At 37.5% G+C, this 16,116-nt stretch overlaps 2 protein-coding genes across 3 annotated transcripts in view; one reads left to right on the plus strand and one right to left on the minus strand.

Annotated features, from left to right (window-relative positions):
* Positions 1-6,956, plus strand: part of LOC146378156 (NLR family CARD domain-containing protein 3-like) — a 23,526-nt gene extending 16,570 nt beyond the window's left edge. For both annotated transcript variants that reach the window (XM_084943947.1, XM_084943948.1), the window contains one exon: positions 4,893-6,956. In XM_084943947.1, coding sequence (XP_084800073.1) covers positions 4,893-5,419 — 527 coding nt within the window. In that variant the 3' untranslated portion in view covers positions 5,420-6,956. The remainder of the gene's footprint in view (positions 1-4,892) is intronic.
* On the minus strand, positions 6,405-13,264 carry LOC146378157 (uncharacterized). The gene is made up of 11 exons (XM_084943949.1): positions 12,827-13,264; positions 11,803-12,162; positions 10,653-11,009; positions 9,779-10,132; positions 9,634-9,651; positions 8,651-8,714; positions 8,517-8,560; positions 8,033-8,183; positions 7,560-7,673; positions 7,195-7,262; positions 6,405-6,517 (listed from the first exon to the last, which is right to left on the minus strand). Exons 1-11 carry the CDS (start codon positions 13,214-13,216, stop codon positions 6,494-6,496), a joined length of 1,944 nt encoding a protein of 647 aa, XP_084800075.1. The 5' UTR covers positions 13,217-13,264; the 3' UTR covers positions 6,405-6,493.
* Between the last annotated feature and the right edge of the window lie 2,852 nt (positions 13,265-16,116).

Genomic DNA, 16,116 nt, shown 5'->3' on the forward strand with positions numbered 1-16,116 from the left:
AATCATGTGACAACCCCTTGGCTTTCGTACTTGTGCTTCGCTGTTCCACTTGAACGACATATTGTTGTTCTAGTTAGCAATTAGCCTATAGCCTGTCATTCAGCATTGCCTCACTCAGAAGACGCGATAGGTGCTTCGACTTACGAAAATTTTAGACTTACGAAAGACCCTTGGGAACGAATTCATTTCGTAAGTCGGGGTTCCACTGTATATTTTTTTATATTTTTTTTCCATTTTCACAAATAGTACATAATTACATAACATAATAAAGTGTACAGTTCAAAGCCAAAACAAACAAACAACCCCCCCCCCCCCCCCAAAAAAAAAACCCAACAACAAATCAATAAACAAACAACCCCAAAACAAAGCAAAAACAAAAACAAACAGACTGAGAACTAAGCACAAAACAAAACACCAGCTCAGATCCATCTAAAAGATAAATAAAGAATACAATACAGTACCTGTGGTCCCAGTAGAACGCTGCCGTTTGAATATTCAAGAGAATCCTTGTAGCATAATATTAGAGACATCAGGTTCCACACCTTGAAGAATTGGTCTGTTTTTGACTGCAGTACACATGTAAGATATTCCAATGGCACTAGGTCCAAAACTACTCTTTGCCAACCTTTAATAGCTGGTGTTTTTTCATTAATCCTTTGGAGTAGAATATTCTTCCTCGTCGCATAGGTGAGAATACAATACAACCTCCTATTATTCTTGGATATTAAACGCCGGCTGGGGAGGCCCAATATGAGCGACGCAGGGTCCATCTCCAATTCACAGCCCAAAATCTTCTCCATTTCAGATAACACATTAGACCAATATTCTTGCAATTTCAAACATGACCAGAAGCTGTGAGTTATACCAATTTCTGTCTTGCATTTGAGGCACATGGGTGAAAGGGTAGGATTATATCGATGTCTGCGAAATATGGATATATACATTCTGTGTATGATTTTTAACTGTATTGCTTTGGGAGATTGATTTGGCATAACTCCAGACATCTTTCCACTCTTCATCATCAATTGTTATACCTAACTCCTTTTTCTATATGCCTTTAAGCCTCTGTGACATCACTGAAGGTACAGAATATAAAGCCTTATAAAATATCTTCACAGGTACCTCTTTTTCTGTTAAACATAATAATTTCTCACCAGGAGAGACTTCATGACTCTCACTGAAGTTAGTACTGTGCAAGATATAATGCCTTATCTGTAAATAACGGAAAAAGCCATGTTTGGGGAGAGAATATTTCTCAACCATTTGGTCAAATGGCATAACCACATTGTCGGAGAATAAGTCCCTCAGTCTGTGAATTCCTTTGTTCTTCCATTCGTTAAAACCTATATCGAACATCCCCGGTTGAAAGTCAAGATTATTCACAATAGGGGTAAACATAGATGTTAATTTCAACCTTCCCTCAATTAGACATACTGACCGCCCGGCCTTAAGTGTATTAAGTGTGATTGGATTATCACAGCTCGATCTAATATCTTTAAAGTTCTTAAAGAACAGTAAGTCCCTTAATGGATGCTTTGAAATAGAGGTTTCAATCCCCAACCAGGTAGAGTATGAATTATTTGTAACCCAGTCATGAATATAGCACATGTAAGTACTCAATTGATATATTCTAATTTTTGGTCAATCTAGACCCCTTACTGAATCTGGGAGCCGTACTGTAGCCATCTTAAGTTTTGGTCTGCGTTTGCTCCATATAAAAGAGCTTAGCCAGCCATTCAGATGCTTCATCACCCAATTTGAAAATATAACTGGAATCCTTTGAACAGGATAATAACAGTCGAGGCAAAATATTAATCTTAACCAAAGCTATACGTCCTAGCCAGGAAACAGGTAGGTAGTTCCATCTCTCCAAATCCTGCTTTACTTTCTCGAACAGAGGGACAAAATTTGCTTTATACATTTGTTTAAATTTTGGAGTTATAAATATCCCTAAGTATACAAAACCTGTGGGGGACCGCTTGAAGGGGAAAGAAAACAGTCCAGTTGGCACTGAATTAGGGCTCCCAATTGGCATAGCCTTAAGTAAAACCAGTATTGATGTCCCTGGATCAGAAATAATAATTAAAACATCATCTGCATATAAACTGATCTTATGCTCATAATTGATTCGCAGGCCCCATACATCAGGTGCTGTCCTTATCGCCTCGGCTAACGGTTCGATGGCAATAGCAATAGCAAACAAAAGAGGTGACAGTGGGCAGCCTTGCCTCGTTTCTCTAAACCAGGGGTGTCAAACTCAAATACACAGTGGGCCAAAATTCAAAACTGGATCAAAGTCGCGGGCTAACATTAATATTCATTGAAAAAAAATCTTCCTCCAAATATAACAAGGAATCTTTTCTTATGGACTCAAACAAGTTTTGCTGAAAAACTGAATATGGAACAAGCAAAGCTTAATACTAAACAATATATATAACTTATATAAATGTATATATAACTTAATATTGCACACATGCAAAATCAAAATTCCAATTAAATAACACATCAGTGGAATTCATTTCTTAAATAAAAAATGTATTTGCAGCCTTCTGAATTAAATTTTATCATTTTATCAGATTTTCATCATATTCTCCCACCTGTCCAGAAAGCTCCTGTTTTCTGCCTTTCTTTTTGCCATTTTGGGATAGGTAGCATGGCAGTATTTGCATGGTTGCTATGACTATGGTCAACAGAGGAGAGGGTGCTAATGGGTCCTGTCATGACTGACGCGCCAAAACACCAACAGAGCATTCTGGGAATTGTAGTATTAGCAGTACATGCACTGTATAATACTGGCAGGCCAGCTCTAATAGTAATTTTGTATGGCTTCGCGGGCCAAATGTAATTAGGCTGCAGGCCAAATTTGGCCCACGGGCCAGAGTTTGACACCTATGCTCTAAACAATGGGGAACTATCTGATTTCAGTACATTAGACAAAATGGACACCTGAGGATTATCATACAAAATTTTTACCCACTTAATGAAATTATCACCAAGACTGAATTTATTTAAAGTGTAAAATAACTAAGTCCATTCTATCCGGTCAAAAGCTTTTTCAGCATCCAGAGAAAGCACCAAACCACCCATGTTCCTTTGCTGAGCAGCTTAATTAGATTGAGAAGGCGCCTGACATTATTACGGGAATTACGGCCTTTTATAAAGCCTGTTTGATCTTCTTTAATAATTACAGGCAGGATAATTTCGAGTCGGGTAGCTAATATTTTAGAAAGTATCTTGCGGTCCACATTTAGAAGAGCTATCAGTCTATAAGGGGAACAAGACTCTGCACACTTCCCCTTCTTCAAAATAAGAGAGATATTAGCTTCCCTTAAAGTCTGAGGTAATCTATTATGCAATAACGAATAATTAAACATATTAAGTAATGGGTATTAACAGCTTACTAAATTAATATAAATAAAATAAAATATAAATATATAAAATATATATAAAAATAAAAATGGGCTTTTCCGTTCTTTAAAGTTTTTACAGCGTTTAGTACTTCCTTTCTAGAAATGGGAGCATTAAGGGTGGTCTGTTGTTTTGTTGCTATGGTAGGCAGATTGAGCCTGAAGAAGAAAAACTTGTGTTTCGGATCTTTTCTTGGTAAGATATGCCAAGTATTTTCCGGGTTTGTTTCCATGTTCATAAAATCTTTGTCTAGTAAACTTAAGGTTAAGCTCTTCATCTTGCGTAAAAAGGCTATCTAAAGTTGATCTGACTGCAGATATCTAATCCAAATAACAGGTTGGTCCACTTGTAGTAACTGGAAAAATGTTTGTAAGAAGAACAAAAAACATTTATTGTCAGATCATGACCTTTGAAGTTATTAATGAAATTACTTCACTCATTACTCTTAGTTTTTTTTCTTTTCTTTTACACACCAGGTGAGGCTGTCTCTCACAGAAAATCATTAATCTAATAAACTTAAGAGATGTATTTCAACAGACATTTATGGTATGTGAGAGAGGCAAAGCTAGAGGGAAGAGAGGAAAAAAAATATAAATATAATAAATGTGTATGAATGTGAATAAAAGCCTGAGACACTGCAAATCCATTGTAAAAAGTAACTTCTTTGTTGGCAATACCCAAAATAAGATGCATCCTTATGTGGGCTGTATTAAGCTTATTCTGATAAAATCTCCACCTTATACAGCAAAAGTATTAACACTGGAAGCAGAAACATTCTTAACCACATGAGATATACTTCTTTATGTTGTTAAACAGAGAACAATTAACAGTAAACCTTTCCACATCTTAGCAAACCATTTTTTTGTGATTTATGCAAGGAACTGTTTTTAAATGTTTCTTCAATCAATTTGGGAATAATGACAGTTATATCTAAAATCGGACCAGCAATATATCCAGATGTGTGTCAATCTGTTCTCTCCATCTGTTTGTGTATGACCAACTTAAAAATTTGGGATCTGAAGTTTGACACTATGTGGTTGGTTCTAATATTTTAGCTAATAGTTGCTTTCTGTTCATAACGTTTCTTAACAATCCCAACTAATGCATGTGTTATAGTTTTCATGTCTGCCCGTGTTTGATTGGGTTTATGCAAATGCAGACATTCACATGCTTGATCATTTTTTGTAACTGCATGGACTCATCCTCTGAGTTCAAGGAACAACTCTGTATTCAAACCCATGACGGAGTATAATTACCACTTGAATTGTGAAAATCTTACGGTAGCCCTTAATTGAAAGTAATTTCAGCTTTTTCCTAAAACCAAGTCTTAACCTTCAAACAGGCCTTTGACTCCCTGGAGATGATTTAAAAGTAAATCTGTAAAGTGCACCTAAAAAAGCACGTGTTGCAATCTCCCCAAATTGAAACAGCATCTAAGTTAGAGTAAGACAATAAACTGCTGTTCTGCTTTATCTTTCCTTCAGATGCCCGTAAACTCACACTGGACCCAAACACTGCAAACAAAAACCTTGTAATGTCAAACAACAACAGAAAAGTGGCAATGGGTAGACAGAAGCAGTCATATCCTGATCACCCAGAGAGGTTTGACTATTGGAAACAAGTGCTGTGTACAGAGGGTCTGTCTGGTTGTTGTTATTGGGAGGTTGAATGGGAAGGACATATTTACTTAGGAGTGACGTACAAAGGAATCCGGAGGAAGGGGCAAGGGGATGACAGCTGTCTTGGATGCAATGATCAGTCCTGGACCCTGATGTGCTCTAATGGTGGTTACTCTTGCCAACATGGTAACAAAAGAAGATCCATTCGTACAACTGCTACCAGCAGAACAGGGGTATACCTGGACTGGCATGCCGGCACTCTGTCCTTCTTTAATGTCTCCTCTGGCAAACTGATCCACCTCCAGACCTTCCATACTGAATTCAAGGAGCCAGTCTACCCTGCTTTCAGGGTCAGGACTGATCCATTTAACTCATCGCTGGCTTTGTGTTAGAGAAATCTTTAAATCTGTTTGGAACTCATCTTAGATGCAGTAGGGCGACAGATCAGGGCCATAGTTTAAAGTCACCAATGCTTTTCCAGTAGCTGACCATTCAGCAAGTCTGAGTAATTAATCAAAGAGGCCTGCTCTGGCACAGAAGTCTCAAGCAGTTGAGTCTAGCTAGGGTTAGGTCACACTAGTTCAAGTTAGCTGGCCCACAATTCACAGCCTGAAGTTTAGCTGGCTTGTGGGAACATTCATGAAGTGAATGTTTGGCTTGGAGCTGGCTGCGGTGCAGGACCTTCGAGAGGCTGGACAACAGCATCTTCATCACTCAGTACAGTGGCGATGAGGTTAGAGCACTGGGCAGCTCGACTTTGGCTGGCTGTGCAAGTGTGGAATTTGCTGGCTCCAGCAGCGAAGATGTGGAGCTCGACTCTTGAGGTGTGGGTATGAAATTTACTAAGTCAGCCATTTATTCAATGATGTTTCCTTGTATATTTTGCAAAATTATCAGAATTCTGAACTTCAAAAAGGTAATAAATAAATTGAGAAAAAAAAATCTAAATTGTGAGATTATTCACTCAACCATAGCGAAACTGTAAATTTTGTACAAGTTGCACGAAGTTTCTGTAAATATACTGTAACTGTTACAATGTAAACCTCTTTTAATTTCATTAGTTGTATGGAAAGTAAAAAAGGCAGTAGGCTTTGTTTTATTTAACCGATTATGACTTCCAAATGTAATTTCATTATTTTTTGTCAACAAAGAATGTGCAGAAAAAGTTTCTTGAACATTTTTCACAATATTTTATTGTGAGCATGTAAAGATTTTGCAAAAATGGTAATGTGTATGTGATTCAGAAGTACATTTAAAACTAACACTGAAATCAGACTTCAGGCATTGAAAACTGTTTCTTTTCTGTGTTTATTGTCACTTTAATATTGCTGTGATTTAAAAATAAATGTTTGTCATTAAAGAAAATTTCAGTCATATATATATATTTTGCAGAGTTCTGCATCACTAAATTGCTATGCAGCTATTTCCTACGTACAGTCCTCTTGTGGTCAGTTCAGCTCTGCTCCTCACACAATGGCTGTCTTCATAAACTGAAAAGAAAATAAGTCTTTAAAATGCAACTGTAAAAATAAATAGGGACAGTAAAATGTAGATATTTTTTATTATTTAAGTCTTATTAGGCTAAGTAGCAAAGAAGACAGAAAACAGTCTATTTTTACTACTTACATCAAACAGATAAATATTTACTTCACCTCTTTAAAAAAAGAAAGAAAGTAAATGCATGTATTTTCCTCTGAATGAAAGCCCAAATTACCTTATGTAACAAAGTGCAGATTTTTACACCTTCATCACCCAATGACCTCAGAATAAATCTGTTGCTATTTTCTCTGTTTGTATTTGTCCTCGCTACCTAGCCTGACCTGTCTCCCCAATGTGATGTTTGTGTATTGTATGTACGGTCGGCAAGGTCTGTCATCTCGGTTGTGGGCAAAAGACCTGCAACTGACAAATAAAGGCTATCTCATCTCACTATCTCCCATAATTTCCTTTTTCTTTTCTTGCAAACAGCTACAGCCTAATGTATTTTAGTCTATATATTTTGTCTTTTTGCCTGTTTTGGATTTATACACATGCATAATCTATACTAACACACTTTTTAGTCATTATTAATATTGTCTACACTTTTCTGTAATTTTCCATATAGGTGAACATGTAAAAACTTGCTAGATTAAATTACACAGGTTTTATTTAAAACATGAAAACTCACCTGGTTCATGGTGAAGCTGGCCACTTGACAGTCACAGGGCAAGTTCAGCAGATGGGCTTTGAAACGATCTGAGACAGGAGGCATATATTTAAAACTTTGAAATACCATTTCAAGCCTGTAGAAGGATCGAAACTACAAAAATGATTGCAACTAAATGAATAACAATTCAAAGGTTATTGGGAATAGATACAAATTAATTTAAGGTTTGCACTCAGTGACTTTTAATTCATCACAGTGCTTTCCCCCCCTGTTAATAGTTAAAAAAATAGTTCTATACATCATATCCGGTGTAGTAGACACATTGTGTAATATTGAACTGGAGTATATCCTTAAAGTCAGTGTCAATGTGTTACAGTTGCAGTTACCTTTGAGGATCTGAAGTTTTGTCAGGGCAGCCACATATTTATCATAGTTGATCCCACCCTCTGAGCGATATTCCTGCCACAGAACTCTGAAGGTTTCGTCATCCAAATGAAATTCTACATGGCAGAAGCAATAATCAGTGAAATTTCCCTGATTATTTATTTTATTTTTTTTACAAATAAATGACTGCTTCTTGTTTTGAATGTTGAATGTTTTGAATCTTTCTAATGACACATCCAAACCTTTTTTACTGCATCAAGAATGTAATATACAGTAGTTTGGTTTTCTGTGACTTTGCAGCTTATGTCTGTATAATGTGTCCAGTGTGTACTGTAAGGCGAACACAGCTGAGTGCGCAACTATGATATCAGAAATATCTGTATATTTTCTTGATTTACCTGCAGAGTTATGAAGGAGAAATGATGGATGTCAATGGATGTATTTTTACTGTACTTTTAAAGAATTAATGTCATACCACGGGCAACCAAAGCCTTTTTCATTTGGTTCTCAGTAACAGAGGGTTGATTCCTGCTCCCATAGCTCTCCACGTATTCTCTCCTGACAGCGCCCACAAAACGCTCCAGTTTGAAGAACTCCACCACATCCAGGTCTCCAGACTGGTCTGCCTGAAAGTGCTGGTTAAAGAGCATGAAGCATGCAATATACATAGCTAAACACATAATTGCAATAAATGGAAACATATGCCAAATGGATAATTTTATAACACGGGAGGTTTCCATATTAATGTTTTCTATGCATCATGTTGGCATGGCTTTAACTATTACACTACCCACAAGCCTTTACTTCCTTTGCTATTAAAAAAAGAAGTCATTAAGTGTAAAATCAGTCACATGAAGGTTCCCCCTCACCAAATTATTTACTTCTTATTTCTTTAAGTGTTAAACTGTTGGCTAGAATTTGTAGTTCTGGTTCTACTAACTGCCACAAAAAAAGGATACATCCATGAGAGTCAGCAGCAGATGAGCAGTACTGAGAGTAAGAGCTACATTTTGAAAAAGAAATAAAAAAACATGAATTTAAATATTGTTTTTCAATTATTATTGAAAATGTTGGTGTTGGAAATGAAACAAACCTTTTCCATGAACAGAATAGCCACCAGCCTCCAGTTTAGCAGCGACATCTTCAGCGTTCAACATCTGCAAACAAGGACAAAAATGGTGGTGTAATGGAAATTTTGCAGTATTATACCATTACCATTATACCATTATTGAATAATTACATCCCAAAGATGCGGTGTGTGTATGCACACCACAGCCTCAGTTATAAAGCAACTTGCAATTCATTTTGTGTCAGTTGAATGTACTACATGGATTTGTTTTGAACTTTTTTTGTCTTTAAACCACTATGATCTACATAATCAGTCATAGTTTGATTGTATTAGTCATACACACTAAACCACAAGTCTCCTTTTGATGGGTGGAAATCATTTAGAGGCACCCTGTAAAGCTGTACTGTAAACATCTGTTATTATTCAGAAATACCAAAACATTTAACATGTGGAAATAATTTCCCCTCATCATAAAACATTCTGGTATCAGAGATGACTTAAAAGATTGAATCCTGTGTACTTTTATAAGCATGTGTAATAGTATGTTTGTTCATTATTTTATTTTTTTTACTATCAACTGCTGGACAAATCCTGCTAGACTACAAACAGATGTATTCATCAACACCAGAGACCCTTAAAGTTTTTATTTTTTATTTGTTTTATGTTTGTTTTTTTTGTAATTTATCAAAGTTTATTTATTATTTATTTATTTCCCATCTGCTGTCACGTTTATGTCTCTTTTGACTCAAATTAAGGAAACAAACAGTTTTAATGCCTTTGGTGATGGTGTTGAGCTCCCTTCAGCCACTAGGAGTCACTAAAGCAGCAGTGATGACATCATTGGATTCCCACCTATCTGTTTTTGCTGATTTCAACCAAATTGAAATCAGCACTGGCAGGTTAAAACTTTGTTATCAGCCCCACAGCCCCCTGAGTTGTCCACTTACAAAAGAAGCAATAAGTAAAAGTTATCAAATTTACTTTAAATTTCTGAAGAACTGAAATACCTTAGGCCTTTTTTCTTCCTGTGAAAGAAAAAAAAGGAAGATGTCAAGTAAAGATAAATAACTGAAAAATAAAAATAACTCCTTTTACTTCATTAAATTAAATTGTTAATGTTCTTTGGCCATCAACAAATTGTCGATTACTTACTGATATGCACATTTCCTCTGGGAATGAGCTGCATTGCAGCTCTTCTGGCCAGGAAATGCCAAAATTGGACATCAGTCCCTCACAGTCCCGTCTGGCTTTCTCACAAAATGACCTGCAGGGCCACTGCGCTTGCCCTGCCTCACACTGAGGGGCATAAACCCGACACAGGAAGACGCGTATGTCCACTGAGCACACGGTTTGCACCATGGAGTTGAAGAAGGACATCTTCGTGAATGCTTCTCTTTGGCTTGTGTGTCCCAGAAGATTTGGAATGAGGGTCTGGTTGTAGGACAGACCCTGGCACATTGGTATGGTGATTGGCTCACAGACCCCACCGCTGCTGCTCACTCCATACTGGAGACACAAGTACACAATGTCATTCCAGCTCTGGTTACCTTCAGCATGTGATACATTTCTTTCTTTTATAATGATAATAATTTTATAGTGAAACATGGTCTTTACGTAAATATGTGCCACAAAAATCCAACTAAAGCCTGAAAATTTTTTAAATACCAAATTATACATAGACTTGCAAATATGATGGGAATATCAGTATACACTTTTTTTCTTAAGGCATCTAAGGGCTGCTGCCCATCATCTGTTATGTAAACAGATCACTTATTAAACGAGAAATAATTTCACAGGAAATAGTGGCTTCTGTTGTCTTGCAAATGTTTAACAATGTAAGGTATTGGGTGTCTTATTGCTCTTATTGTTTCAGCTTTTTTTTAAATCTCGGCTGTTCGTCAGATTAATGATCTCAGAATGTATTCCATTACAGTGCATTGGTTTTACTGGTCTAAACTGGGTCATAGGTAGCCCATGACTAAATTGAGTTTGACACGACAGTGTTAGAGTGTTGTGTCAGACTTACATGCTCACAGGACTCTGTATTAAATGCTGTACACTTCAGTTCTTCAGGCCATGGTAAGCCAAACTTGTTCATCAGTGGCTCACAGTCGGACTTTGCTTTCTCACAGAGAGTTCTGCAGGGAGCACGAGGTTTCCCTGACACACACTCAGGAACGAAAATAGAGCACAATAGTGGCTTTAAGTGGGAGGAGCACTCCACTTTAACAAGTGGATAAAACTGATTTATCTTCAGGCTTATAACATCTTGGGTTTCTTGCTCAGGCAGCACAGTTTCTGTGTAATGCAGGTCTTTGCAGAGAGGAACAGTGATTGGCTGACATGCTGCAGAGGGTGCTTGACTAACACTGATGACTGGAACCTGGATGAACAGAAACATAAATTAGTTAAATGTCAACAATGCTGGGAAGCACAGTAGTGCAGTGGCTAGCAGCGTCACAGTAAGAGGATTTCAGGTTTGAAGTGTGTAGCTGTGTTGCCCACCCACGAACCTGAACTGGTAAATAATAATAATAAACAGGTAATTAAGTGGATGATTAGAAGAATGAATGAACAATGTCATTGCTCATTAGCTACAAATCTGCATGCTCATTTTAACTCTTATTGCCAAAGAGAGTATATCCAAACTATTTTTTTTCTGTCCATCCTGTGATACTTGTCTGTCTTATTCTATCAGGTCTAAGGGTTTGTGAGCAGCCAAAGTTTCCCTTGGCCAAAACTTGGCTAACTAGAGAGCATGTTGGAAGAGTGACTTCACTATGTCTTCATTCTAAGACAACTGAAAAGCTTACTGTTGTAAAGGGGAAATGTAATGGTTGATCAGTTATTCTAAACTGGCCAAAGGTGTCAACGTGACTGTGACTGGATGTCTGTCTCTTTGTGGAAGCCCTGCGACAACCTGTCCAGGGTCTACTCCCCCCCTGCCACATTGAAGAAGTGGAAGAAAATGGATGAATAAATGTACTATCATTTATTGTCATTAACCAGCACTTACTATTTGATAGAGTTACAAGTACAAAAAAGCATATTCCCAAACATATGCAGAGCTGAAACAGATTTGAGCTACTCAGCCAGAAAGGCAAGTGAAAGAGTCAGAGCTTTCATCACAGTGTATAAGCGTCTTTGTGAATATTGTTTATCTTCATATTACTTACATGTTCACAGGACTCTCTGGTAAATGCTTCACACTTGAGAGCTTCGGGCCACTCCAAACTTAAACTTCTCATCTGTGCTCCACAGCGGGACGTTGCATGCTCACAGAGCGTTCTGCAAGGTGGACGAGGTTTTCCTGACACACACTCAGGAACGTAGACGGAGCATAAGAATGGCTTCAGATGAGGGGAGCATCCTGATGTCACAAGTGGATTAAACCGGTTTATTGTTAAGGCTATATTGTCTTGGGTTTCCTGCCTGGGCAGCACAGTTTCTGTGTAAGTCATGTCTTTGCAGAAAGGAACCGTGATTGGCTGACATGCTGAAGGGGGTGCCTGAATAACACTGATGACTGATGACGCCTGGATGAACACAAACATAAATCTTTTAGTTTATATTTTTAATATTAATAGGCGTATAAAGGCATGCATTCTCTTCTGGTATTGGTGCATTTGGTTTTATACATGAAATTTGATGAAATGAAGAGTCTTAAAGAGGCATCGCATTTTCATTTCTACATACTTGTGGAATGACTGCATGAATTGACAAATTGTGAAAAACACAAACAGATGAGCTGAATATTAGCCAGGAGATGAGGACAATACCATGAAGTGTTACAATAACTGGATGTTCCCATTTAAAGTTTGTTAATGTCAGTGAAAGGGCTATGCCAAAGCTGAACAGACAATGCAACAATAAATTGTGAAGCAATCCATTAATTAATTGGGTGAAAATGAGACCTTTCATATGCTTTAACTTGTGCTCTATTCCACATGTGAGGTGATGCATGAAACATTAAACAAAAAGCACTTTTTTCCAGTTAATAATCAGGAAAAAAAACCATCAAAAATCCACAGTAGCAAAGACTGTGCAGTTTTAATATTGAATATCCCGTGATATTGATGCTAAAAGCTGATTAATAAAAAAACAAACATTCATGATTATGACTGTTGAGTTCAGTCAGCTATATTGCGTTACGTTTGCCAGACAGCGTAAGACGTTACATTCTTATTATTTTATACTCACCCCTACACAGTTGCTCTCAGGTAAAGTCTCACATCGGAGCCTTAGAGGCCAGGACAACCACTTTGCTCTGAGGGTGGATTCACAGTCTGCCTTGACTTGTACACAGAGAGCTCGGCATGGTTTCAACCTGCTATCGTCCTCTGAGCTGCATTCAGGCACAACAATGCGACACATAAGTTTGGCAACATGCGGTGAACAAGCAGTCTCCACAATCTGACCAATTTGCTGCAGGTTGTAGCCTTGAACTCCCGTTGGATGAAGGGTAGTGGTGTACCCCACACCTTGACAAAAGCTGGCTGTAACTGGCTTGCAATTTGTCCTGTCATCGCTCCTGCTGTGTACCCACTGAAGAGACAGCAAACCCCAAACCGCCAAAAACAAATGCTTCATGGCTCGTAGTAAGCTCGAAAACTGTCCTGGATAGTTTAGCAAAGCTTTAGGAGGTTTGAGATGAGTGTGTTTCCAATGTGGAGGTGGAGTATGAGTCCACAAATGGAGTTTCTACAAACAAGGCACTGATTTAGGACCACTGTGAAGGTCACATTTAAACAGGTTGCCCAACACAAATAAGAACCAAACTGATCTCAGAGCAGGAGACTGATTCTGAGCTTAGTTGCAAGAAAAACATCTGCTTGTGCTTATGTGCTTTCATGCCTAGGGGTGAGAGTGTATTGGCAAACGCTGGCACAATAACCCTGACATCTGGTCAGAAAATAACAAAGTTGCAAAGTAAATGTGAACACTTTACTGTAATCTACTGTCATTGTGACTCAAGTTTTGATTTTACCAGATAAATAACAGAATACTTCATCACACAGCCTACAATATAAAATCCGATGTCACTGTATAGCCTAAGAATCAAATTCGTATTAGTTCTAGTACTTGAAGGAAAACGGTAAGAAAACAAATGTTAAAACCAGCGTGTCTCTTACTGTAAGCCTTAGAGGTGGAGTACGACTCCACCAATGGAGTTTGTACAAGCAAAACTGATTTAGGAGCAAAGCTAAGACCACATGTGAATACAAACCTCATCACTAAATGAGAGCCAAACTGGTCTCAGAGCAGCAGTCTTACATCATAGAGATTAAGAGCTTTATAGAAGAACAACACGTGGTTATGATTATGTGCTTTATGGGTGAGAATGAGAATGTGCTGTATAAAACTGTTGTAATAAATTTGACTTTGACCTAAACATGTCCTCAGAATGTTTTAGAAAATAATAACTGCTTTACAAAAACAGCTGTGAACACGTGACATTTCTGGAATTTTTATTTCGAGAAGAGCGCACTGCTTTACCGGCAAGACAATTAGTTGATAGTCTCATGCAATATGACCTAGAAAAAGACATCAGTGCAAAATATGGATGGGTTTCTTGATGAAACAACCTGTCAGGTTATTGTCTGTCTTCAATTTCGCTCAATCAACGGAAGTCTGAGAAGTTGTCCAGATGTGTTGTTTGTATTTTGTTTGTATTTTGTTTGCGTTGGGGGTCACTGCCGCAAGTGTTCAGATTACCATGGGGACTATTGAGGCCTTCACCCTCCACATCTTTTCTCTTCTCCTCTCTCAGCCCTGGTATTTTTCCAGCTTCTCGTGTTCCTTTTCCCTGATGTTACTATCACTTGGTATAGCTACATTTATCACTACGGCCTTCTTCCTCTGCTTGTCCATGACTGCCATGGGCGGTTTATTAGCTATCATGAATTTTTCCGTGTGTATTTGGAAATCCCACAGGATCTTTGATTGGTCATTCTCAACAACGCATGTCCCATTTTAACTTCGGGATTTCCAGGTCCCGAAGTTAAAATGGGACATGCGTCCTGTATACTATGTCAGCAAATTCTAACAACATTGTGGGTTTTTTCTTTTCCTTGGTTTTATTTTTAGAACCTCCTTTTTTTTCCTTTGAAAAGAGTAATTGCATTACCCCCCCCCCCCCCCCTAAGTTTCTGTATTACCCGAGAGCTGACTAATGCTTGCATGCTAATCATATCTAAGTTCCCTAAAACAGCGGTCCCCAACCTTTTTTGCGCCACGGATCGGTTTATGTCCGACACTATTTTCACAGACCGGCCTTTAAGGTGTTCCCTTTGTGGGAAATTTGGTTGTAACAGCAGCTTGAGGGGTTTTTCAGAGGGATGTAATAAGTAATAAATGGAACTTATTTATAAAGAATGGGAAAGAAAGAGCAGGAAGTGGGTCAGATGATCCTGTTTAGAATAAGGTTGCGATTGCAACATAACCCTTAGTAATGCTGCAATAGACTTTGGCTGCTGGGGGTTTACTATGGTCCACTGAACATTTCCTCTTCTTTCACACATTATGATGTTTATATACACTACTCTGTATTGAATTATGAGTTATTATTGACCTTTGGCTCTCTTCCACCAACCCTTCCACAGCATGTCTCTCTCCCCCAACTCCCAAATAGTCCCAAACAGTAGATGGCTGCACCTAACCTGAGACTTGTCCTGTTGGAGATTTCTTCCAATTAAAAGGTTTTTCCCTTCCCACTGTCATCTGATTGTTAGGGTTTCTCCCTATTATTGTAAGCTCTTTACCTTACAATATTTAGCCACTATTGTGATTTGGCTCGATATAAATAAAACTGAATTGAAATTGAATATAATGTATATAATATAATATAAAGAATTATTTTTACCTTTTATATTTTATGCACAATTTTCCTATAATACACTTTTATTTTTACCGAGATTTTTTTTTGTGTGTGTTTGAAAATAGATCGTCTCTGCTTGAGTTTTAATAAAAGTCACTGCACATCACTGCGACATGGTATTTCTTTACTTATATTTATAAGTAAAAGATAAATAAAAGACTAATAAAGTATAAAAGAAGTATAAACAAAAAATCTTTTATTATTGTTGAATTATTCCTTTATCAATCTGGCTTAGACGTCAATTCAAATGTTCAGTATGTTTAAGTAAAGTCCTAATAATCCTAATGATTATTGCTTGATTATTTTAGATGTACAGCACTTTGGGCAACAGCCCTTGTTTTAAATGTGTTATATGAATAAATTTAACTTTGCATTTGACTTTGTTTTCCGAATATCAATATGTCAGTCAATATTTCTTCTGCATGCTATTTACCAAGAGAGAAAAAACTAACAAATGACAAAGCCAAAATAAACAGAAAGTAACCTTTTATATTGTAACAGTCACAATTGATTAAAATGCAATATGCAGATTACAGTATGAAACCTTGAAATATGACACTTACATCTGATGATGATGATGATGACACTTAGAGCAACACCCAAAAGGACGGCC

The sequence above is a fragment of the Perissodus microlepis genome, chromosome 11 (genome assembly GCF_051167445.1).
Source record: "Perissodus microlepis isolate ML-2025 ecotype Zambia chromosome 11, ASM5116744v1, whole genome shotgun sequence".
NCBI lineage: Eukaryota > Metazoa > Chordata > Actinopteri > Cichliformes > Cichlidae > Perissodus > Perissodus microlepis.

Coding starts and splice junctions, on each gene's coding strand:
- LOC146378157 (XM_084943949.1), bottom strand. CDS start 13,216: ATGAAGCATTTGTTTTTGGCGGTTTGGGGTTTGCTGTCTCTTCAGTGG. Junction 10,133..10,652: donor ATACAGAGTCCTGTGAGCAT/GTAAGTCTGACA, acceptor TTGTGTCTCCAG/TATGGAGTGAGCAGCAGCGG. Junction 7,674..8,032: donor AAAGGCTTTGGTTGCCCGTG/GTATGACATTAA, acceptor TCTGCCATGTAG/AATTTCATTTGGATGACGAA.